This window comes from Prionailurus bengalensis, chromosome D2 (genome assembly GCF_016509475.1).
Source record: "Prionailurus bengalensis isolate Pbe53 chromosome D2, Fcat_Pben_1.1_paternal_pri, whole genome shotgun sequence".
In the NCBI taxonomy this organism is placed as follows: Eukaryota; Metazoa; Chordata; class Mammalia; order Carnivora; family Felidae; genus Prionailurus; species Prionailurus bengalensis.
The window spans coordinates 71,440,478-71,465,568 of NC_057351.1; the positions used below are offsets into that span (position 1 = coordinate 71,440,478).

Here is a 25,091-nt window from a genome sequence, read left to right on the forward strand (position 1 = left end):
TAATGTTTATTTTCGAGAGAGAGAGAGAGAGAGAGAGAGAGAGAGCGCGTGCACAAGCAGGGTAGGGGCAAAGAGAGAGGGAGACATAGAATCCAAAGCAGGCTCCAGACTCTGAGCTGTCAGCAGAGAGCCTGACGCGGGGCTTGAACTCACAAGCTGTGAGATCATGACCTGAGCCGAAGTCGGAAGCCCAACCGGCTGAGCCACCCAGGTGCTCCATGAATAAATTTTTTAAAAATAGATTTTGTCTGTATCACTGGAAGCGATTCCAGAGATGGCTTTTAAACTTTTTTTCCCAAGACCCATAGTAAGAAATTCATTCTACATTGTGGCCCTCTATACACATACATGTATAAAAAACAAGAGTTTCATCCAACAGCCGTAACTCTATGTATGATGTCCTCTTGATATTTGTCCTTCTACTTCATTAAAAATAATTGGTGCCTGCAGATTGTGCCTAGCTAGGCACGGACCTACAGTTTGACCCAATGCTTTCTCTTTCTCCACTTCCTATTCACATCACAACGCTACTAGAAAAATTAGACTTCTGGTAGGGGTAGGGTGGAGTTACCTCAAGAGTAGAATTACTTGGTTCTTGGATGGCAGATACTCGATGTTCACATGACAGCCGTATCACTGTTCATCCTTCCCTCGCCATCCAGTCATGATCAGAGATACTGTTAAGTGAACGTGGCCTAACACTCTTCCCTGCTGAACCGAGGCACGTCCTTCGAATCCATTTCAACACGGTGCCACTTCATACAGCTACTCGCATTTAATGGGTGGAGTGCTGACCTTTTAAATAAAATCTCTATGCCATCAGATTATTTTGCTCCCATTCTTTGAAGACCAGAGACCATTCAGACCACCCAGTTTCTTTCTTGCATTCCTTCTAGTTCAGATCAGTGTAAGATTTAAGGGTCCCTCTCTGTGTTCTTCATTGCTTCCTCTCCTATCTTATGGGGCTCTTTGCTTTGCCAATGATCATGTTTCTCTTGAGTCCTTTTTTGTTTTCACTGCATGCTCTTTTGGATTACATGTCTAGTGTGTATACAGAGCCTGTAGGTTTTCCAAATAATGCATTGCATACAGAAGTTGATCAATAAATCCTATTATAGTTGGCCCTTGAAAAATGTGGGGGTTAGGGGCACTGGTCCCGTACACAGTCAGAAATCACCATATAACTTTGAGTGATGTCATAAACAGTTGATTAATACATACTTTAATAATACAGTATAAAATACATATACAAAGTAAGCTAGAGAAAAGAAAATGGTATTGAGAAAACCATAAGGGAGAGAAAATACATTATAGAACTGTATTGTGAAAAATTGCATGTAAGTGGACCCATGCAGTTCAAACCCTTGTTATTCAAGGGTCATTAATATTACTGTTCCCAAGTATTTCACGAATCCTCAAATCTCTCTCCTGAGTTCCAGGCCTGTTGGATTTCTAACTATATGTCCCATAGACACTGACATTTATTTTATCTGAGCAAGTTCTGTTGGAGACCTTGAGTACAGTTAATTTCATTCCTTTTCCTTCTCATTGATTTCTGGTAGCCTAGGCAAAACGTGGCACTCATCAGAAAGACGCAGCATCAGCTTCCAGCTCTGGGCATTAAAGCGAGAAAGAAATTTCTTACTGTGAGGGATATCGCATGATAGACCGTGGTTCTCAAATATAGTTTTACAACAGATGTAGAAGTGGATCTATATAAAATGTAACTTAGGTAAAATGATTCTGAGAGAGGTTAGACTCATGTGTCCTTTTGGCCTCACTTGATCTAAGTGCCTAGAAGGCCGCGTGCATGTTCCTCTGCTAGCTTCCCTAAATTATACTTTCTTTGAGCCAATCATTGAGCAGAAGCTGGGCAGCAGATGTACTTTGAAGTAACGGACTTTGATGAGGTTTTGCAGGATTACCTTTATTAGCATCCTGTATTGCTAATTAAAGTCAGTTACTTATATATGTGCTTTAGAAACCACATGAGCAGGTGGAAGGTTGCTGTCCTATTTTGAAATCACTGGTGCCATTTAAAGACTAACTGGCATTATCCAGAGGTAAGACTATTTTCCTATCACTGTGGAGATAAACTGAAGTGGTACCTGTAGGCAAAGCCAGTGTTTCCTCAGAAAGCAGCTTTGTATCCCTCCAACAATTAAACAAGTATTATTATTGGGGTATCCAAACTTTTCCACCCTGGATGTGTTCAAAGGATAGTAACTTTCCCCAAGTATACAGTGGCATTTTTAGGTTAACCAATCAATGACAACTCTGAACTGTGATGTCACTATTGCTCGTATGAAACATAAGCCCACTTTCCAGGACTTGTGCATTTCCCTCATTTTCTCCAGAGCATGGTCCAATTTGTACCTTGTCTTTACAGTCTATTAATATTCATATATTCCATAAGTACTATATTGAAAATTTGAAGGGCTTCCACTTAGGATCTATGAAGAGCTACTCCTTTTTAATGAAGACATTCAAAGTCACATGTTGTTGGTTTGGTAGATTTAAAAAAAAAATGTTCTTCCTCATCGTAAATAATATTCCTTTGTTTGTTCATGAAACTTCGAATCACAAGCTTTCAAAATAAGCCTCAAAAAAAGCAGTTGCCTAGTTGAGATGGAAATGATTATCTTTCTGTAATACAAAAACAGTTTCCTTTCTTCTGAAGAGTGCAGAAGCCGGTTAGCTCTTAAGCTGTCTAGCTAGTGTCTTGCTGGGGGGTTCAGGGAGCTTGAAGAGGGGTGAAGGAGAGAGGAGAGTAGTGCTAGTATCAGTGAGAAACCATGAATCTCAAAGAGCACACAGTTCAGTGGAAACCTCTTTAAAAATTCCACAGGACCTCCATTTTCGTGTAGTCAAATTATGTTGTAACGTATCCGTTAATAGATTTCAGGATTCCCAGGTATGCATCCTGTGTCTGTGTCGAATTTAGGCCAGTGAATAGAAATACTTTAGATCCCACAGGATAAAATGGTAGCATTATAGATCTACCTTGCCATGTTTTTTTTTTTTTTTTCTTTTAACCCATATCTTCTTGGTGGTAAGGTTTTGTTTCACTAGGAGGCTTAACTGTCCGGGTGGATTTTACTAAGTAGCTTGTGGACCATTGACTAGAATTAAAAGATAATTATCACTAGACGCCAAGACAAGGGAAAACTAGAAAACACCTATAATTTAGATGAGCAGTTCACCAACTGTGTTCCGGGGACTTTTGAGGGGGTGGTCTGTTGAGGTCAAAACCGTTCTCAGAGCTTTGCCATCACACAGGTATATTGTGGTTTTTCAGAGGTTACCTGATGGTAGCATGGGTCTGATAGTTAATGGAATGTGTGCATGTATTTTAGTGTTTTAAACATTGTTGAGCTTTAATTTCTAATACAGTCAGTATCAACAGATATAACTCATATGAAAAAAAACACTTGCACCAGGGTTTCTCAGTAACTTCCAAGTGTTTATAAGGGTTCTAAAACCACAGTGTTTGAGAATTACTGGTTTAAGTAATATTTCCCTTTAGAAGAATCCAACATGTAGCCAGATTCAGTGTAACTGCAGAACCTGAAAGGGTTTGAAACTTGGCAGGTACCATGTGGATGTGCAAAACTGTGGTGAAAGGTGAATTGCACAGATAGGAACTTCTCCAGCATGTATATAATTCTATCAACAACTTTTTTATTAAGCTGCTACCATGTTTCCGTCTAGTGAGAAACACAATAGAACAGCATTGCAAAATCCAAGCTAACAGTTTGTAATTGGGGAAGATAAGGATCAATATATATCTTTGCATTTCTCACAGGCACTTAGGAGAATATTTGGTATATTCACAATCCTTAAACATGATTGACTGAATGAATACACTAGTGAATGAATGAATATACAATGTGGGCTTGATATAGGCCTCCATTCTTCTTATGTATTGAACACCTACTCTTAGCTCTGCTGCCAGGTGAGCGATTGGAAGTTGAGATAAATTAATAGAGTGGCTTTGAAAGATAACAGGGTTTAGGGTTTGATTGCTGGAGAAGAGAGGAAGCTCAAGGCTAGGGAAATTGCATGTGCCAAGCACCCCTGGAGCTCAGAGACTAGAGTGAGCATTGCATGCTTGGAAAGCATGTTCCAGAATTAAAAGGTGCCTGGTTAAAACTTGTTACATAGAATAATGCAAAAAGTTTCAAGGTTCAGGGAAAACCAGAAAACAGCGATGATTTCTAGTGATGTATATAGATTGCACTGTTTTTCTTATGCAACCAGATGATTAAGGCAAAAATCAGAGCATTTTCTTGCTTTCCTGTTTCTTATGGGAACTCACTGTAACCAGATGAGTCACTCAAACCACTGTTACTGTGAATCATTTTGTATCTCTCGCTCTTTTTCTTTTTTAAATAATAATGATGATAATAGTATTGTTTTCTGTTGCTTACTGTGGCCAGGTACTGTTCTAAACTCCTGAGTTACTATTATCGTCTCCATTCTAAGATCAGGAAAACAAGGCTCCAGCATGAAAGGCTCACTTAATCTACTTTTTGTGATGGCATCAGGATTCAACCCTTTGAGTCCACATTCTTCCCATTCACCCTGCTGTATATACTTCTCCCCATGGTTTGCTTAATCCAGGTTGACTGTTGTAAAACATGGAAGCAGGAGTGGAGCATCTCGGGTGATGAGACTGTTTGTTTAGTTACAAGAAACTAATTTTTGTCGATACTAATGAAAAAATTTTTTTGAACTTTTAACATTTTATTTTAATTCTAGTGTGGTTAGCATCCAGTGTTATATTAGTTTCAGGTATACAACACAGTGATTCAACAATTCTGTACATCTCTCTGCTCATCATGATAAATGTACTCTTGATGCCCTTTATCTGTTTCTCCCATACCCGCCCCCACCTTCCCTCTGGTAACCACCAGTTTGTTTTCTGTATTTAAGAGTCTGTTTTTTAGTTTGTCTCTCCCCCCCCCCCCCGGGTTTATTTGTTTTGTTTTCACATATGAGTGAAATCACAGGGTATTTGTCTTTCTCTGACATTTTTAAAAAGTTAATTCAAATGCATTAGAACATTCCCCCTATACTACATTGTTTGAAAACATTATTTTGAGCTATGTAATAGAAGGCGATTTCATCCACGGGCAGCTTGGACTGGTATAAAATGCTTGTTCGTGGCAATTTGAAGTTCTAGTATTTTTCTCATTTTTGTCTCTGGTTCCTTTGCTAACATAATAAACTTGTCATTAATAAACTTACATTTCTACAAAGTACTTTGAGCTTCCTCTTTAAACAGTCGTCCACATAACTACAGAATCTTTTCAGTGGGAATTATATTCCTGGCATTTTTCTCACTGCTTCATGAGCTGTTCCAAATAAAACTTGAATTTGACCAAAAGAAAGTAGTGTAAACAGTATATAATACAAATGTGCCCTGAGGTGAGGAGGAAAATAGTCCTCAGTTAACTGTGAATGATCAGTTCTTAGATGTGACTTTTTTCCTTTCAGAGAGCTTGAGAAGTAGCTATTTCTCTTTAAGAAAACGCATGTAATATTAAGGACACCAGCTCTGCTGTACTAGCTTGGCTCACTTTCTGCATATTTAGCTTTTGTTTAAACATCTAACGAGGCTACTAAGATTAGTCTTAGTATTTCCTGTAAGAAGTAGTAAATGGACATATTTAAAAATTAATTTTAATTGTATGTGTGGTAAAATTGTTGAGTCTTCTGATGGCCACATACCATTGGCCACGCCATTGTACCGTTCTCTCTACTCGTAGGTATATCTGAAATTTTTCTTCCAGAATCAAAACTTCCCAGTTCCCAGAACTGGTCTTAGAAATTGGTTTGTAACAAGCGTATGTTTATGAGCCATAATTGTCAGTAAAATCCGGCTCTTGTGTGTCGTGTGGGCTGGTGTGGGAAGTTCGTGAGCACTCCTCAGTTTACATAAGTGCTTCCCACATGTCACAGATTAACAAAACAGCTGCAGTCGCTTATTTTTGCCTTTATTTTGTCTCAAGTTGGTAGGATTGGTAAAATTCTGTGTAAAGCTTTAAGACGTGCGTAAGTTTTTCTTTACCTGATGACCTATTTTCTCCCTCACTTCTTGTTTTCCTCTAGAGGTACACCGCCATTGGGGAGCTGGGGAAAGCTACTGACACGCTAGATTCCACTGGCAAAGTAACAGAAGAAAAGCCTTACGGTATGACGTTCGTCTAACGTAGTCCTCTTCGTTCACGTTTAGACAAAGTTTCTGTGAATCCAGAATTTTTTTTTTTAATGTTTATTTTTAAGAGAGAGAGATACAGTGTGTGAGCAGGGGAGGGGCAGAGAGAGAGACACACAGAATCCAAAGCAGGCTCCAGGCTCTGAGCTGTCAGCACAGAGCCTGATGTGGGGCTTGAACTCACAAAGCATGAGATCATGACCTGAGCCGAAGTCAGACACTTAACCGACTGAGCCACCCAGGTGCCCCTGTGAATTCAGAGTTTTAAAAATAAATCTCTTACCTGATGTTACCAGTGATTATGATAGCTTTTAGTACATTTCTTTGGGTTAATAAAATTGACAGTTTTGATCACATTGTTGCTTATTTGGTATGGGTTTGTTTCTAAAGATTTATCATTTGTCATAATTGCCTCTTTTCCTATAATCAGTTTCCTTTAGTGTTCGGAATTCTTGCAAATAATTCTCTTGCCAAAAAACGATTTATAGCTAGGAATTAGGACATTTTCCCTAGTAAACGAAAATGCGGAGACACTATCTTGTTAGATTTTACCTGTGCCTTCCCATGGCTTATTTATTTATTTTGCAGTTATTTCTTAGCTTTTGAAATGCACCAAGTTTAGTGCTTTACAACTAATTATGTTCCTGTGCTTTTGCAGCATATAAGACAATATGACAGAGGGAAAGCTATTTCTCTGGAAGTAAAACACAACTCACTGGGGCCCACCTTAATTTTTCTACCATTCCTTCTTTTCCTCCTTTAAGTAAGGATAGATAAGTGAGATGGTTTCCTAGCAACTCTCAGAGTGCAGCGCTATTCGTAATGCAGCCCTTGACGTTTTGTACAGTCCGTTCACCTACATTATAATGTCATCAGTCGTGAATTATTTGTAGGCTTTCTGCTGTGTTGGGTTTGTTTTTTTGTTTTGTTTTCTGCTTGTGTTTAATGTTACCCCTTCTTAATTTAGCCATCTGGCTGTCCTGTGTTTGTGTCGAATGCACTTACTATATATTATGTATTGCCCCAGTACTTAGGCCAACCTTCTCCTTGGTCATAGTAGCTTCACTTGTCCTGATAAGATTTATATATAACTTAGGATCCTACTTGATAAATCAAGCAACATAATCAAAAGACAAATCACTGATTTATGTTGATTTTTTAAAGAAACAGATGTTGAATTCTCCTTGAAATTATTAGGAAATAGCAGACCCTCACTTAATGGAAACCCAACCATAATTTTCAACCAGAAAGCTTTTAAAAAAGCACAGGGCAATAGGATGATGTCAGAGATTTCCAGAGTATATAAAGTACCTATATAATCATAAAAATGGTGAGAAGGTAAAGTTGATAAGACTTCTTGATGGGATGGGGTAGTGAAGGGGAGGACGTTGTCAACCATGACCTAGGTTTCTAGGTTTTAAAGCTGGTCATGTGATGGAGCAGTTCATTGAGTAGGGGATACTAGAATAGGACCAAGGTGATGAAAATACAGTTGACCCTTGAATAGCACAGGTTTGTCTTATGTGGGTCCACTCATACCTAGATATATATTTATGTATTTGAGAGAGAGAGAGAGAGAGAGAGAGAAAGTGTAAGAGCGGGATAGAGGGAGAGAGAGAATCTTAAGCAAGCTCCACACTCAGCACAGAGTCTGATGTGGGGCTCAATCCCACAATCCTTTGGGATCATGACCTGAGCTGAAATCAAGAGTTGGATGCTCAAACAGCTGAGGCACCCAGGCGCCCCTATAAATGATTTTTTAAAATAAATACAATACAGTACTGTACATGTTTTCATTATGATTTCCTTAGAAACATTCTAGCTTACTACAAGCTATATATAATATAATATATAATATACAAAATATATGTTAATCATTTGTTTATATTATTAGCAAGGCTTTCAGTCAACAGGCTATTAGTAGCTAAGTTTTGGGGGAGTCAGAAGTTATACATAAGTTTTTTACTTCATGCAGGTTCCATAACCCTAACCCCTGTGTTGTTCAAGAGTTAGCTGTACTTAAACATACCCTTTCTCCCTGCCCTTAAGCATTTTGGAGTTAAAAAAACCTCTTCTTTGTATTGTGCAGTTTGTAACCTTACTTACTTTAAAGAAAACTTAGTTTGTTAAAATCATCTGAATATATGTTGAACTAAGTCGTGGAAAAACTAAGTAACTTTCTTCAGGCCCTGAAAGGGAGACCTCCCTGTAGTTTATTGAATAGTATTTGTAGTCCCAGAAAAAAATGACAGCTCATCGGGTTTGCTTATTGACATGAGTTTTCTTTGTGATTTAAATAAATTAGCAAATATTTGTTATCTACTTAAGCTTAAACAGGTACAAACTTAAACAGGTACCAAGGGGAAGGTAAATGAGACCTAGCCTGTGTCCTTTAGGAACTTGTGTCCTATGGAAAACTTTTGTGTTTAAATGGAAAATGGTCTTAGATTCTAGCCTCAGGCGATTCTAAACAGGTTTTCACCCACATGACTATCTGGCAGATGTCCAGAAGTGATCTAGTACACAGAACAATTCATCGTGCTACCTGTCCTGCATGTTGTGAGACATCCAGCATCCCTGGTCCTCGAATATTAAATGCTGCTGATGTTGCCACCCTCCCACATCACTGTAACAATAAAAATGCAGTTTTTAATTGACTTTTGAGAACAGCTGACATATAGGTCAGGTAGCTAAGACAGTATGCAGTAAATGGCAAATGAATGCTCTTAAGTCATTTTTGTTCTATCTAGACAAATGCTATTTTTAGCTGTTGTTTCAGATACCTGAAAGTTCGCTCAGAAGAATAAGAAGTGTGGCTCAGTAGACTCAAAGCTCAAACTATATTAATAATAGGGCCCTTCTGTTCTTTCATGCACCTTCCTTTATCCCTAAATAGCTTTTGACTGTTTGTAAATACACATTTGCGTGTCAATCCCGAAACTGTGGGGCTGAGACCTATCTCTTTTGGTCCTCACTATATTCTTGGTGTCTAGGACAACGTGTGGCATATAGAATAAAGCACAGTGTACGGATAAATAAGGCAGGCAATAGAAGATGGCAAGACGGCAGCCGAGTCGCACAAAAGGCAGAGCATCCTCCTGCCTTGTGCTGCTCTTTTCTTATCCCCATCCAGGTATTGAGTCTTGGGCACAATTGCTGGCCTGAGGACACTTGGCTTCATTGTGTTGATCTGCTCTTCAGTGAGCTCAGGGCGTGAGGACCATGGCTTCCCAGGCTATCTTAGATGTGAGCCAAGCTTCTGGGAAGGCCTGACTGCTCCTGTGAGAAGAATAGGTTTCTCTCTCTTGTGGCTTTTTTATTGGGAGGCAAGAAAGGTGAAAGGAAAGTGGTATCTCATGCTAATCCTCTGTTCTAAACACTGCAACCCCTAGGTCCCAAGATAGGATGTTACAAGGTCTTTTCCAGTGGGTGTAGCTAATGTATCTCATGGGAGTGGCTCTTCTCGGACTGTGGTTTGCTGCCCACACTTCCTGGAGGAAGCTGAGGAGTTGAATTGGATCTCAGATTGCAATTTAAACAACTAGGGCACACGCTCTAGTACGGCCGCTGTGTAGATAGGTATCAGTCATCTTGTGGTGCCTTTTGTTTGTATTTAAACCTTTTTATTACAAAATATTACATAAATAAAGAAAAGTGAGCGAAACTTAAATTTACAGCTCAGTGAACTATCACGAAGCAAACCTCAGTGCAGCTACCAGTCAAGAAATAGAAGATTCCTAGAAACTCCTTTCGAGCCGCATTCCATATATCACATTCTTCTGTTGACATTTGGACTTTATGAATAAAGCTGCCATGTGTATTTTGTGCCTGTTTGTTGGTGGACTCGTACTCATTTCTCTGGGAAAGACACCCAAGTGCAATTGCTGGGTCATAGGGCGATCCTCCTGTACTGGAAATTATCAACGATTTTCCAAGTAATTGTGTAACTTTGGATTTTTACCACCAATAAATGGAGTTTCACTTGCTCTACATCCTGGGCAACACATGGCATTAACAGTGCTTTTAATGTTGGCCATTCTGATGAGTGTGTAGTTGTATTTCATTGTGGTATTAATTTGATTACTAATGGGATTCAGCACTTTATCGTGTGTTTTGGCTTCTTAGCCATATTCTTTTGTGTATTGTTCAGGTCTCTTGCCCATTTGCTTTTTGGGTTTTTTTTTTTTTCTTTCTGTATTGAGTTGCCTTTTTAAAAATTGTAATTTGTATGAGATCTTTGTATACTCTGGGTATGTGTTCTTCTTTTGTTACGTGTGTTTTCCTACCCTGTGGCATATTTTCTACCTCTCTTGATTGTGTCATGGAAAACAGAAGTTTTTAGCTCAAGTTTAGTTTACTTTATAAAGTCTTTCCCTTTGTGATTAGTCCAGCCCTTTTGGTACCCACTTTAAAAAAAAAAAAAAAATCCTCCCCCAAAAGCATGAAGATATTTTTCTGTATTCCAGAAGCTTTATTGTTTCGCCTTTCACGTTACATCTATGATCCACCTTTTTCCCCCCTCTTGTATGCATATTCCTGTATGGCCCAGCACTTTTCCCTACTGCATTGCTTCTTTGGTCACCGTCACGCACTTTATAGATAATGGGTTTGTTTGGAATCCATTTTGTCACACGGGTCTGTCTATTCTTGTGCTAACACTGAACTATCTTAATTACTATGGTTTTAGACTAGATCTTGATATCTGAAAGAGCAAGTCTATCTGATTTTTTATAGATTTTCCCTATAGGTTTTTTATAGCTTTCTTCTCAAAGTAAGAAAGTTGCTTTCTGTACTAACTTACTGTTTTTTGTTTATTTTTTTTTATTTAAACAGTTTTTTTAAGGTTTTATTTATTTTTGAGAGAGAGAGAGAGAGAGAGCTAGAGCTCCAGAGGGGGAAGGGCAGAGAGAGAGGGAGACACAGAATCTGAAGCAGGCTCTAGGCTCCGAGCTGTCAGCACAGAGCTGGACGCGGGGATCGAACCCACCAATCATGAGATTATGACCTGAGCCGAAGTCGGATGCTTAGCTGACTGAGCCACCCAGGTGCTTCTGTTTGTTTTAAATAAGCTCTATGTCCAGTGTGAGGCCTGAACTCAACAATCCTGAGATCAAGAGTCACATGCTCTGCTGACTGAGCCAGTTAGGCACCCCAACTGTTTTATTTATTTATTTTTTTATATCATGAGCACACATTGAATTTTATCAAATACTTTTTCTTTAGCTGTTGATTTTTCTCCTTACTCAAATATTAAACTAACTTTACATTTCTAGAGTAAGCCCAAATTGATCATGATCTGTTATCCTTTATATAAATTGTTGGATTTAGTTTGCTAATATTTAGTTTAGGATTTTTGCATTTTTGTCTGTGAATGAGATTACCTTCTGTTCTTCCTTCCTGTTAATGTCCTTGACTGGTTTTAATATCAGAGTTATGCTGACTTCATAAAATAGGTTGGGGGGGGTGGTATTCTCTTATTCTCTAGAATTTGTGTAAGGTTGGCATCATTTCTTTTTCAAACGTTTAGTAGAATTTATTGGTAGACATCTGGGGTTTTCTTTGTTAGGAAGGTTTTAATCATGGATTGGATTTCTTTTCTAAATATAAAATTTAGTATTTTTTTATTTCTTGTGTCATTCTAGATAATGTTTTCCCTAGGAATTTGTCCATTTCACCTAAATTTTCAAACTTATTGGTATAGAGTTGTTTATAACATTCCTTTATGACCTTTTTATTTTGAAATGATATCAGACATATTTTTGTAGTTTTTAGTATGTAGATCTTTCACTTCTTTTGTATATGAAATCCCTACATACTCCATATTTTTGAATGCTATTATAAGTTGAATTTTAAAAATTTCAGTTTCTGATAGTTCATTCTTAGTATAGAGAAATGGAGTTAATTTTTAAATATTGGTCTTATGTCATTTGCCCTTGCTAACCTCACTAATTTGAGTCACTTTTGTGTAGATTCCTTGTTAGTGTTGATCTAAAGTAGACATTTTTCCAGGTCTCCATTAGTTCTACTCCTCAGACACGGCTTCTCTGGGGTCCCTGTCACATTCCCTGTGTGTTCAGCCAAGTTTCTTCCTTCTGGATGGTTGGAATTCATCCAACCTTATAAGAGCTTGCAAGAGCTTTGGTGGCAGTTCTTTGGTTAATTTTCTGGCGTCTGTCTTATGTGCAGCTTGGAATTGAGCTGGGCTCAAGTGGACCCCTGTAGACATCTCCTTCTCTGTTTGGTTCTCCCAAATTCCAGTTGCTGCTGCTTCCCCAAATTCTGATTTTTATTCAGTGAGATTGTTACTGGCTGGTGGATTGTAAAATTCCTTGGTTCTTGTCTTCTTGAAGGAAAGAATTCAGTCGAGAGACTCCATAGAGAATTAAACAAAGGTTTTATTTAGCAAAGGGAGAGTACACTCCAGAAAGGTAGCAAAAGAGCTTGGTCTACGCGAGATGATGCGGTGTCTGGGCAGAGACTGGGTAGTCCCTGACAGTTTCCTACCTGCCATCCTCCTTTCTCCCCTCCTGCTCAGGTCTGTCTAGCTGCCTCCAGTAGCAAGATTACAGTGCTCTTTTGGGATTCCCTTCCTTACATCACAGTTCAGAAAGTACCTCCAAGCAAAACAAGTGATCCTCAGAAAGGCCCTGCCTGTTTCTTTCTCTTCTCTCAGGGATGATAGTCCCAGCTGTCTGTTGTCTAAGGTTTGAAAACAATTGTGTATTATGTATTTTCCCAATTAAACAGTTTATAGTGGTAGGACTTATCCAGTAACAGTTACTCTGTCATGGTTGAATATTGTTTTTAAATCCATAGTTCAGTTAAGTATCGACTATTGTAAGTTCACGGGTAGAGTCAACAGATTTTAAGCAAATAATATGTGATATGATCTTACATATATTAATTTTATGAGAATGACTTTTTAAAATTAATTTCAGGGGCACCTGGGTGGCTAGGTTGTTTAGTGTCTGACTCTTGATATTGGCTCATGATCATGATCTCACAATGGTGGGATCAAGCCCGACATCGGGCTTCATGCCCAGCATGGAACCTGCTTGGGATTCTCTCTCTGCCCCTCCCCCACTTGCTCACTATCTCTCTCTCTCTCTCTCTCAAAAAAAAAAAATATTAATTTCAGGGGTACGTAAGTGGCTCAGTTGATTAAGTGTCGGACATCAGCTCAGGTCATGATCTCACAGTTTGTGAGTTTGAGCCCTGCTTCAGGCTCTGTGCTGACAGCTCAGAGCCTGGTGCCTGCTTCGGATTCAGTGTCTCCCTCTCTCTCTCTGCCCCTCTCCTGCTCATGCTCTGTATCTCTCTCAAAAATAAACATTAAAAAAAATATATTAATTTCAAATGAATACTGCTGGCACATTGATGATTCTAAACAAAGAATAATTACCCAAGTCCTATGACACTTTTATCATACCCATCTTCTTTTACCAAATGTATTTCTTGGATAGTTATTGGATATAATTGCTTTAGAGATTTTATTCTCCATTTCTTTTTAAATCCTTTGGAGGTAGAGTCTTTATTCTTAATAATTATTGTTTGGATTGGACTAATGGCAAGATTTAGAGATAGCCAGCATGCTTCACTACATACTCATGTAGTGAACATAATAATCATATGATAAAAAAATACTTATTTTATTCTAAAATAGTATATTCACCTTTATTGTAAAACAACTTGTTGCATAGACCTTGCGTCTGGTGATTCAAACTTCAGAAGAATCATTGGCCTGGGTGACTTTTAAATGTCCTTTTGACCTTGAGATTCTATTATTCCTCAGCTGATTCAGCAAGAATGTCTTGAGTGCCACTGTAATTGTGTACCTTATATAAGAAGAAAAGCTGCCTTTGCCTTTAAGGGCCTTGGAATTTAATTGGTGAGATAATACCTGCCTATGTATAGTAGGTAACATTTACAAATTGTGTATGGTTAATTGCAGAATGAACAGCACAAACCTAAAATGCCTGAGATGTTAAGTCAGAGAAAGAGACCCTGGCAGAAGTAATGACAAAGAACACGTCTTGTCATCTTATGTTGGGGAGTGTGAGTAAAAGACAACAACTGAAGCAGGAAAAGGAGTATACATTCACAGGAATGTTAGGAAAGAGGCCAGCCTAGCAGAAGTAGAGAGCCGTTTCAGTTTCATTTAGTCTTATTTTGAAGATGTGTGGCTAAGCCATGAACTTAACAGTACGTTGCAATTGCTCTGCAGTGGTATCAGCAGTGACATTTCTTCAGCAGCCATGCTTGGTGGTAGCACTGGCCGCCTAGATTTGAAAGCGTTGCGTCACTAAGGTGGCACCAGTAATTGTTTTAACGTTGCGGTAGAGCAAAAATTTCTCATGGAAAAATCCTTACCCTGTCATGAGCTACATCTGTTTGAAAAACAGTATGAACAGAATACCCATCTGAGAACTGTCTTTTTGGACTGTTAGGTGTTGGAGAAATTCTTTTGAGTTCTGTGGCTCTTCTCTGTGTGAGTCTAGTAGATTCTGGTCTTTTGTTTAACTTGAGACTCAAGGTCACACCGAGGTTAAGACTGTCTCGCTGTGTTGATATTGAAACCTGGACACAGTATTCCATGCTGTTGTTTAATTTTTTTTCCGGTGATACAGTGATAATTCAAGGCACATTAATTAGGTTTTGCTTAATGTTATTTCGTAAAATCAAATGTAACTATGTATCAGAATAAAAAGTTGAAATAAACGTCCTACAAAGTGAAAAAGAAGCTCTGTAATTTCCTTCCATTGACTGTGACCTAAACAAGTTATAGACTATTTCTATAATTATTGAATATGAAATATACATAGTCATCTATAAATACGAAAATCCCAAATACTGAGTTTCAATGTGTTATAGTTTTCATTTGTTAAAATTATAGAACTATACTCTAATATTATAGTACTAATATTTTATAGTTAATACAGTTGATATTTTGTGTGAAAGAGTATTAAAGGCTGGAAACATGATTAAGTAACATACCGAAAACTTGTATGTCTTCATTCAAATTTTCTAAAATCATTGTTAAAAAATGCTTAATAATCATGGTATCCTTGCTGTGTATATTGTCTTTTCACACTGGCTTATTTTGAGGCAAAAGTCAGACTCCTAAGAGTGTTTGATGAAAAAGAACAGAGAAATTCCAAAAACAGTGAAAGGAGGGAAGGAGACAAATACAAGTTTTCTTGGGGACAGAACTGAATGTAAGTGTGTCAGTTTTATTCCACCGTAGAACTAGCAGGTAAAGTTTTTGATGTGGTTGCTACTTAATAATCTTCAATACTGGGGGCACCTGGGTGACTCAGTCCGTTAAGCATCCGACTTCAGCTCAGGTCATGATCTTGCAGTTCTTGGGTTCGAGCCCCACTTCGGGCTCTGTGCTGACAGCGCAGACCCTGAAGCCTGTTTCCGATTCTGTGTTCTCCCTCTCTCTTACTGCCCCTCCCCCACTCATGCTGTCTCTGTCTCTGTCTCTCTCTCTCTCTCAAAAATAAACATTAAAAATTTTTTTTTTTAAATCTTGAAAAAAATAATCTTCAATACCGTGTACATTATTTATAGTATTTGATGCCTGGAGAAACTTAGATAACTTAAGCGTATTTTTTTTTAATTTTTAAATTAAACTTTTAAATTGATTTTTTAGTTGACATTCAGTGTTACATTAGTTTCAGGTGCACAACAATGCTTACCATCTGTCATGATACGAAGTTACCACAGTATTATTGACTATATTCTCTATGCGGTACATTTCATTCCCATAATTTACTTATTTCATAACTGGAAGCTTGTATTTCTTAATACCCTTCACCTATTTTGCTCATTACCACTTGCCGTGGTGAGCACTGTGTAATGTATATGTCAGATCGCTGCATTGCACACCTGAAGCTAATATTAGCATCGTATGCCAATTATACTTCAGTTATTTAAAAAAAAAAAAACTTATATGAATTTTTCTACTTGTTTTCTGATCCCCTCATTTTTTAATGCTGTGGTACCTTTTCTATAGCTAATGCGCCATTTTTCTCAGCTTTTCTAAAGGCTGTAGTAAGCACCAGCTAAATGCATATAAGATGATGGAGTCATTTATTGGAGAAAAAATTGAAGCAAAGGAAATTTAGTCTTAATATTAGACAGTATAAGACTTTCTCCCCCTCTTATCTCATTAATGTGTATTTTATTCATCTCAACAAGGTAGAATTTGGCCTACAAATATGTGTTGATAGAAAATTTTTAATTGCGGGGCTCCTGAGTGGCTCAGTTAAGCACCTGACTTCGGCTCAGCTTATAAGCTCACAGCTTGTGGGCTTGAGCTGCGTCGGGCTCTGTGCTGACAGCTCAGAGCCTGGAGCCTGCTTCGGATTCTGTGTCTCCCCCTCTCTCTGCCCCTTCCCTGCTCGTGCTCTGTCTGTCTCTCAAAAATAAACATTAAAAAAATTTAAAAAAAAATTAATTGAAATTTCAGAGCGTTCAATGCTGTGAAAATAGCACATATTCTGTAGTTGTTTGTTATCTTTTTCATTTTTTGGCAGATAAAATAACACAAGAAGATATTGAAGGCATTCTGCAGAAATTTACTGGGAATATAATGCAGGTACCTCCCCTGTAAGTTCACTTACTGAATTTGAAGAAATGTTTAATTTTTATTTTTCAGTGTTTAACATCACTTTAATGAGAAAACAAACAAACAAACAAAACTGCTTCCTTCTTTCTGTGTATGGTGAAGCACGTTTTGATCCGACACAGCGTCTGCTCCAGTAGAGGTGGGACTGACTTAGGCAGCTTGCAGAGCTTCCGGCACTCTCTGGGGCGGCGCGATGCCGTCTCCTCTGGCCCTGGATGCTGCCACGGCCTGACATCCGTGCCGGTCCAGTGCTGATGGGCTTCTGTGATTTGCACCCACACGCCTCAGGGCAGGTCTGGAGCGCAGAGAGGTCAGTTTTCCCCGAACTGCTGCGAGGGGCCCGGTCCTGTCCAGTGCTGCTGTCAGAGCTGTGATTTGTAATCCAGTGGCTACTTTTGTTCAGGCATCGGGACCATTTCCTGTGGGCCCAGAATCTTATGCTTCACAATTCTCAGCAACAAATGAGACAGATGAAAGTTACACTTTATTAAAAGTATAAGAATATTGATTTACCACTTAACCATATTTTTTGTGCACATTACCATTTCAAGCAAATTGCTTTTTATTTTAAAAAATGGCTGTATCGTTATGTGTCAGGCAAAGTTACTGACAGTTCTTTTAGCATTTAGTACTTTTTATTTTAAAATCTTGATTTTTTTCAAGAACGCTGAAATATCTAACAGGGAAATGGGTCTTCATAATTTTGCTTCAAATGAAAGTTTTAAAAATTTTGTAGGATATGGATAAATGTTATTTTTGATCATTATTGTTATAAATAAAATATAAGTATGTTTAATTTATTTTAAGAGCAGTTTTAGAAATTTCTTCCCGGGACTGTTCCAAGGATTTCGTAGTCTAATAAAATTTTATCACACAAAGCTAAGATCTGTTAAGTAGATTATCTGCTTCTTTGCATTTTGAAATGTTTTGACAACTCGTATGTGAAAATGAATATTATTGTAATGGAAACTGTTTCAAGGAAACATAGTTGAGACCATTGTGACCAGAGGCCTTGTCACGGTGTCCTTGACCCAGAACCCGGACCAATGAACAAACATTTGTATAGACCACCTCCACAGAGAAGGTGGAAGGGTAAAATTGACAATATTGCTCATTGGGTACCAGATTAAGCTTTCGCTTCAAAGATATTTAGGAATTCCGTCCCTGGCACCATCACGGAACAGATGGGAAGGAAAAAAGGAGTCCGCCTGTTAGAGAGATTTTCCATTTAAGTGCCGCTCGTCATCCTTTCTTTCCATGCTGTAATCTGGAGTTATGCTCTCTCATTCTTTCTTAACCTTTTCTCTCTCCTTCACGCCCTCTCTGTCTCTCTCCCTCATCTTGCAAGCTATTCTGCATTAAAGAAAGACGGACAGAGACTTTCAACCTTGATGAAGAGAGGTGAAATAGTAGAAGCGAAACCTGCCAGGCCAGTTACGGTGTACAGTCTCTCCCTTCAGAAATTCCAGCCACCATTTTTCACATTAGGTAAGCTGGAAAGACTTGAAATCATGTGTAGCTAGTTACATGTACTTTTATCTTGCATTCGGCTGCTTTCGTGTAGTTTAATGGATCCCTACGATATTGGAGATTTTTTTAAACTTGAATTTAGGTAAGGTTAGGACTTGTTAATACCTTTTCGAAAACACATTTGACGAACATACTGATAGCTACATGGAAGTTCACAAATGCTTTTCTAAATGCTTTTCTTATTATCTTATATATAATATAAATATCTCTACATTGGAATATACCTATTATATTATAAAGTTGGAAATAAACATACCTTCGATCTCTAATGGCAAAGAGTAGGTAAGGGATATACACTTTCAAAATTTTATATCTTGTGTTTTTACTCTATTATGGATGGTTGTTCCCCCATTTTGGCTAGTACCTGGTAGTTTACATTCAGCTTTAAAATTTAATTTGTCCTTTAAAACAAAGCATTTTTAGTTTTTGGACAAGAAATTCTAAGGATAGAGTCATTATTTCTCCCCCTTCTTTGTTACCTGCAAGTTACTGCTAAAGATCTTGACAATATGGAGACAATGGGTAAGGCACAAGTGTTTGCTTACACACGGGGTACATTTTAATTCAGGTTATCAATTTGAATGTGTCTACAATTTATATTTGAAATAAATTTAAAAACCAAAACGTTTGTCTCTATTGTTTGGGAATTTGATGATCTCTTAGTTGCAGAAAGTAGTAGCTGAAGCCACGAACATCTATGAGCTGTGAAGAATTGAAAGCTGTGGTTCTTCTGAATTCTCAGGCTTCCTTAAACTGATCCTGCTCTTTCTTAATTTCACAGTGACTACTAACTAGGATTCCCTTGAGAAATAATTTCCCAAAACTTTTTTTTCCCTATATTCTATTGCTTTGACATACTATTTAAGGTGTATCAAGTTCCTATAGAATGTGGTTTTTGTACAGTTAAAGTGAAGTCACTTCTTTAGTTTCCTGATTCTAAAATATTTGACAAATAATGAGAAAAACATACTAAAAAATACCTCATTCCATGAAAACAAAGCAGCTGGGTCGGCACGGTAGATATTATCTATGAAAGGAGGAGAAGCTTGAATTTTTCTGATTGCATTTTGGTTGTAAATAGTTATTATGTTCACTTATTTTGTAATAGGCCAAAAGAGTTGTCTTTTCACCAACGTCAAATATAGTGCAAGAGCGATTATACACCTACTTTGATCCTCGTGCTCGTTTTTTTAATCTCAGCTGTGGTCCCCAACCTTGAGCCGATGGGGAAGAAAAAAGAAAATCCCCAGGTAGTGAGTTTTGATTAATTCCCTCAAGTGGCTTTCTTTGTAGGATAAGACTATAAGCACCAGGAATGTAGTTCTTTGTGTGGAAATTCAGGATGTCTTGTGGACGAATGAAAATAATCCGGAGCCCTGCTCTTAACCAATAAGCACATAATCTACTGTGAAGATGTTTACATATGCAGTCACTCTGGAACATTGTGTAGTTTTAGTTATTTTATGACTTCTTCAGGAATATTTCCAAGAGAACATTTACATAGACTGAGCTCTCCATGTAGTATATTTTCCCAAACATAATTACCATCCCTGATACGGGGTTTTTGTTGTATTTTTTGAGTGTACCCATCTGACAATATCTTAAAAATCTACAGTTTCTGATAGCGAAGCTGAGATGTCCCACCTATTTAAAACCGACAAAATGGAAAAGGTGTAGAAATCTGAAAATGTTTTTTTAAGCGTCCAGCTCATAATATCAAAGCTGAGACTCCTCACTATTTAAAACCTATTAAAGGAACAAGGCTAAAGGAATTACGTGGTGTGACTTGCCAGTTTTTTTAAAAATGTGTTCGTGAGTTTCTGCTGTTTGCTCTCTCCACACTGACTTTTCAATCTCACAAACACATATGCTATTGGATGAATAATTTATGTTGTAGCACATAAATATTTTATCACTCGATTGTTTGCATAGTGCATTTTTACATTTGTTTAGGGGCATCATTTCTATGTAAAGTGGATTTCATGGGAGGTTAGCAATTTACCATGTCACTGTTAACATTCCAGATGTTGAATGTGGAGGAGGTTTTTATATCAGAAGCTTGGTCAGTGACATTGGCAAAGGTAAGCATAAAGATGAATTATGAATTATCATTTAGAGAGTAATACTCGCTTTTGATGGGAAGAGGGAGTTTTCTATTTTTCCTATCTCTGAGTGCCCGCCTTAGGGAACTGTACCCTTGCTGCCTCCAGCTTCAAAAGCATTGTAGGTTTATGGCATACAATTATCAGCATCAGCAGCTGCAGTGAGATGCTTGTAACAACAGGAGACAAAGAGAGAGAGAGGAGAAAATGAAGATGGGAATAATGAAGGCAAGAGCCAACATAATTGCAAGTATGAAAGATTTTAACTCAAATGGGATAAGATAAAAAGATGGATCCGTCTAAAAGTTACTTTCATTGATGCAAGTAGCATTTTTTTTTTTAGAAACTGGAAGGCATAGTCCTACAAACAGCTAGAAAGTTGCAGTCCTGGCCCTGCCATTTCCTGGCGGTTGTGGCACCGGACAGGTCAGGTTACCTCATCTGCAGATGAGATTAATAGTTCCCTCCTGGGCTTGCTTCACGGTTAAGTAAGAAAAGGCTGTGTAAGTTCCTTGTGGCCTTTGAAGCAGTTTATAAGGTGAGTTACTAAATACCATTTTGCTACTTCGTCATTTGTCAAGGCTCTTGGATCTTAGATTAGCTCATTACAGTTTTACATTTGGGGTGGTTTTGAGAGGTTGGAATCCGAGGTGTTCTGTCATTTGAAAAATTATGATGACTGTGGACTACTGAATCGTTGACCCTGTGGATTTTCTTTTCGCCTTTTGTTGCCGTAGAACTGTCTTCCTGTGCCAACGTCCTAGAGCTGACCCGAACCAAGCAGGGGCCGTTTACGCTAGAAGAGCATGCCCTTCCTGAAGACAAGTGGACAATTGATGACATCGCCCAGTCTCTGGAACATTGCTCGTCTCTTCTCCCGGCAGAGCTGGCACTTAAAAAGTCAAAACCTGAGGAGTCTAATGAACAAGTTTTGAGCTGTGAATATATAACCCTAAATGAGACAAAGGGAGAAGAGGATATAATTAAGGCCTCTTAAGATTGGCTTGGGGTTGTCGTCATTTCTTGGTTGACATTTGAGTCCTGTGTACAGAATGGCAAGCTACATGCAAGAGATGAACAACTGTTTCTTTTTTTCTTCCCGCATGATTTTTTTTTCGCATGAAGAAAAATGTCCATCATTGACAGTTTCCGTGGTGTACAATTTATCTGCTCTACATTATAAATAGCTTTGCAGTGACTTATTCAGTTCTTTGCCTCACTGTGAAATGTTGTTTTAGGATGTTATTATGTTGTTCAGTTGGATTCAGGAAAATCAACCTTCTGATTTTGATCTTTCTTCAGAGTCTTTTTCTAATCAAAGAAAAAGAAATACAAGCTATATGTTTCTTTGGTGTCACAAGACTGAATGTAACTTTGACTTTGACTTTATTTTGGCTTCCTAGTGGCTCTATTATTTTGAAGTTCTTATGTTTGAAAAGACCATTATTTAACTTACATTTTGGAGTTTACAGTTATTAACATTTATTTGACAAGACTTGTACTTAACCTGGTAATAGCTATGTTTGTTTAGCTCTTGGAAACGAATAAACTTTTATAATAAATATTTGTAAATAAACCAAATTGTTGCTGCTACCACTAACAGAATGTAAGAAGACTAAATATTTAGTTAAATTCATGTCTACCATGAGTGCAAAGGACAGCCCCGTGGCTTATATTTGGCAGCTACGTGATTTTTTCCTGATGATTTCATCCATACAATCAACCGCCCTGTACCAAGTTACTAAATAGCATAATTTTTTAAAAAGTAAGCCAAGGAATGTGTCTTCAGTTTAAAATTTCTTTTGTCTATTTTTTAGTATTTATTTATACCTCTACAGGGCATTAATCCCTGTGATACTGTTTTTTTTTTCTTTAGTTTGCTCTTTCAAATTATATTTATAGACGTCGAGATAGCTGCCATACATGTCTAGCTAATCCCTTCTGCTCTAAATATTTTAAAAGTTATTCTCCAACATTTTCATTCAAATAGCTTACTGAAAGTTCCCTAACCCTTTTTTAATTTTGAAAATGTAGTCACAAAATGGTACGTTTCACATATAACGAGTCCTTCGTATTTTTATTATGGGAAAGCAATATATTATGTGGCCAGTCTTTAGAAATGTCCAAATTCTGCTTCGTTTATTCAGATAAATATAGTTTCTAAAGGAAGGATAGTTTAAAATTTCATAAATCAGATGTTTCTAGATTTTTATGGATTGCCTCGCTTTTAAAAGTAGTTGCCTGGGGCGCCTGGGTGGCGCAGTCGGTTAAGCGTCCGACTTCAGCCAGGTCAGGATCTCGCGGTCCGTGAGTTCGAGCCCCGTGTCGGGCTCTGGGCTGATGGCTCAGAGCCTGGAGCCTGTTTCCGATTCTGTGTCTCCCTCTCTCTCTGCCCTCCCCCGTTCATGCTCTGTCTCTCTCTGTCCCCCCAAAAATAAATAAACGTTGAAAAAAAAATTAAAAAAAAAAAAAGTAGTTGCCTGTTTGCAATCTCCAAAAATTTCAAATCTGTAAAATCATGGGATTTTATTTGTAGTTAACTGAATATAAATTCAGTACGAAAATTTATAAAGCACATATAGCTTTTTATATATGGGGCGTTTTATCACATTGGCAAGGTATCTTAAATGAAAATATTAAAAGTAATTCTGACACACAAAACTGTAAGGAAAAGAGTTTGCTATCTCAATGCATTAACATAAAATACCAAACACACAAATTTGTAAGTTTACAACTTTACTTATCTTGTGCCCCGCAGTTTGTCCCACTCAGAAGTGGAGTCCGCCTGTCTGCTGGGGTGGCCCAGGTGATAGGTCGTCAGGCATTGCCAGTTAAGGTCCAAATAGAGGGAAATTTAGGTTTTAGGAAACAGTTGGGGCATTTCTGCTCTATTTCTCAACTTAAAAATTGCCATGTATAAATTTACTGGTGGAGAAGAGTAGAGATTATGTATCTTTTTCTTAATATTGAAAACATTGAAGAAAATTTTGCCAAATAGAAAAATTACCCACAATCCTCACCATCCTGACGCAGGGACTTCAGAACTTTAATTTTGTATTACCATTTTCCCTTTTTTGGTTTACATAATTACAGTCTTAAGACACCTATATTTTCTAATCGACTATTTTTTCATTTCATGTTCTGAGATGCTTTGTATTTACTTTTGATAATTATTATTTTCATCATATCACTTCATATTCAGTTTACTTAAACCATTATCGTAATCCTTGAACTTTGAAGTTATTTTCAGTTTTACTAGGATCAATTCCTGGGAGTGGGATTATTGGCAGAATAAGAACACTTTTATGGCTCTTCGTATGTTTGCCTTATTGCTTCCCAAAGAGTTATAACATTTTACACTGGCACCATTTAAGTATCTCCGTTCATTAAAAGTTTACAGCTTTGGGTGGATGTTTCATATGTTGTTGCTAAGGTAGTAAGTATAAGAGTTCAAAACTGCTCTTAATTTGCTTTTGTGTGACTTTTTTGTATACTTTGTTCATTTATATAAGTAAATGTCTTAATGGTTTCTTTATACATTTGTAGGAGTTATTTCTGCAGTAAACACTTGGCAGCAAGTATTTTCGTGGCCTGTTGTCTTTTTAATTTTCATTTCATTTTTCATTTTTGCTAACTAGATTTACGAATGTTAATAACTGTTCCCCTCTTATAGTGGTCAGATTTATGAATATATGAATAGTTAAAATTATTTTAACTTTAAAGTATTCTTAACTCATACACAGCTGAAACTGATCAAAATGCTCTGAAAAGTTCCAAACTCATCGATAAATACTAGACTCTCAGGAGAAAATGAATTTAAGTACTGATTGTTTTGTTTTTTTTCATTATGTAGTTCTAGGCCTAAATTTACTGACATGGTAAAGTTGTTTTACTTGTAAGAACTTCTTCCTGAAAATGTTTCAACCTGGAACATACCAAATTACTGTCTACACTTCAGATTTTTTTGTATTTCTGAAAAATATTTTCGTCTTAAAAGTCATCACAGGTAGTCCTAGGATTATTTTATGTATGATTTTGAAATTTATGAGCATTAAAATAATACAGATTTTCTAATTCAAAATCATAAAATTTGAATAAGGGCTAAGCTCACATTTTCTTATGCTGACTAGATCTCTTCCTCTTAAATACTTGAATTAATACAAGCTACTGATCCATCATCAGAAATGATTAATTTTGTAAAAAAAAAAAAAATAGTGCTTTATATATCAGGTCTTCAGTGCATTTTATACTTCTCTGACCAGTTTGAAATTTGTGTCAGACTTAAAATGGGCACTTAGAGGTTCATTTAGATTGTGAGTTCTATTTCAAAGGAAGAAAGTAATTTACCTTCTGTCATTATGTATATAATAGAGAAAATGTCATTGAAGAGGCACTCTAAAATGTTGAAAAGAATTTAAAGAGAGGAATATAATAGATAGCTTATGTATTGAAATCATTATGATGGCCTTGTAGTCAAATCTTTAGAAGACTTGTCCGACACTATTTCCTTACAGTATGTGTGGGCAGCCCTAGCCTGGCCTAATCATTAAGTATCATTTGTTAAACACTTACTATATGGCATTTGAATCATATTTTCAACTTGAGT

General features: G+C 37.4%; 1 protein-coding gene across 1 annotated transcript in view; it reads left to right on the top strand.

Annotated features, from left to right (window-relative positions):
• The window catches only part of TRUB1 (TruB pseudouridine synthase family member 1), a 35,308-nt gene extending 13,223 nt beyond the window's left edge, over nucleotides 1–22,085 (top strand). The window contains exons 4-8 of the mRNA XM_043597647.1: nucleotides 6,115–6,196; nucleotides 16,762–16,834; nucleotides 18,202–18,341; nucleotides 20,408–20,464; nucleotides 21,223–22,085. Coding sequence (XP_043453582.1) covers nucleotides 6,115–6,196; nucleotides 16,762–16,834; nucleotides 18,202–18,341; nucleotides 20,408–20,464; nucleotides 21,223–21,482 — 612 coding nt within the window. The 3' untranslated portion in view covers nucleotides 21,483–22,085. The remainder of the gene's footprint in view (nucleotides 1–6,114; nucleotides 6,197–16,761; nucleotides 16,835–18,201; nucleotides 18,342–20,407; nucleotides 20,465–21,222) is intronic.
• The last annotated feature ends 3,006 nt before the right edge of the window (nucleotides 22,086–25,091 follow it).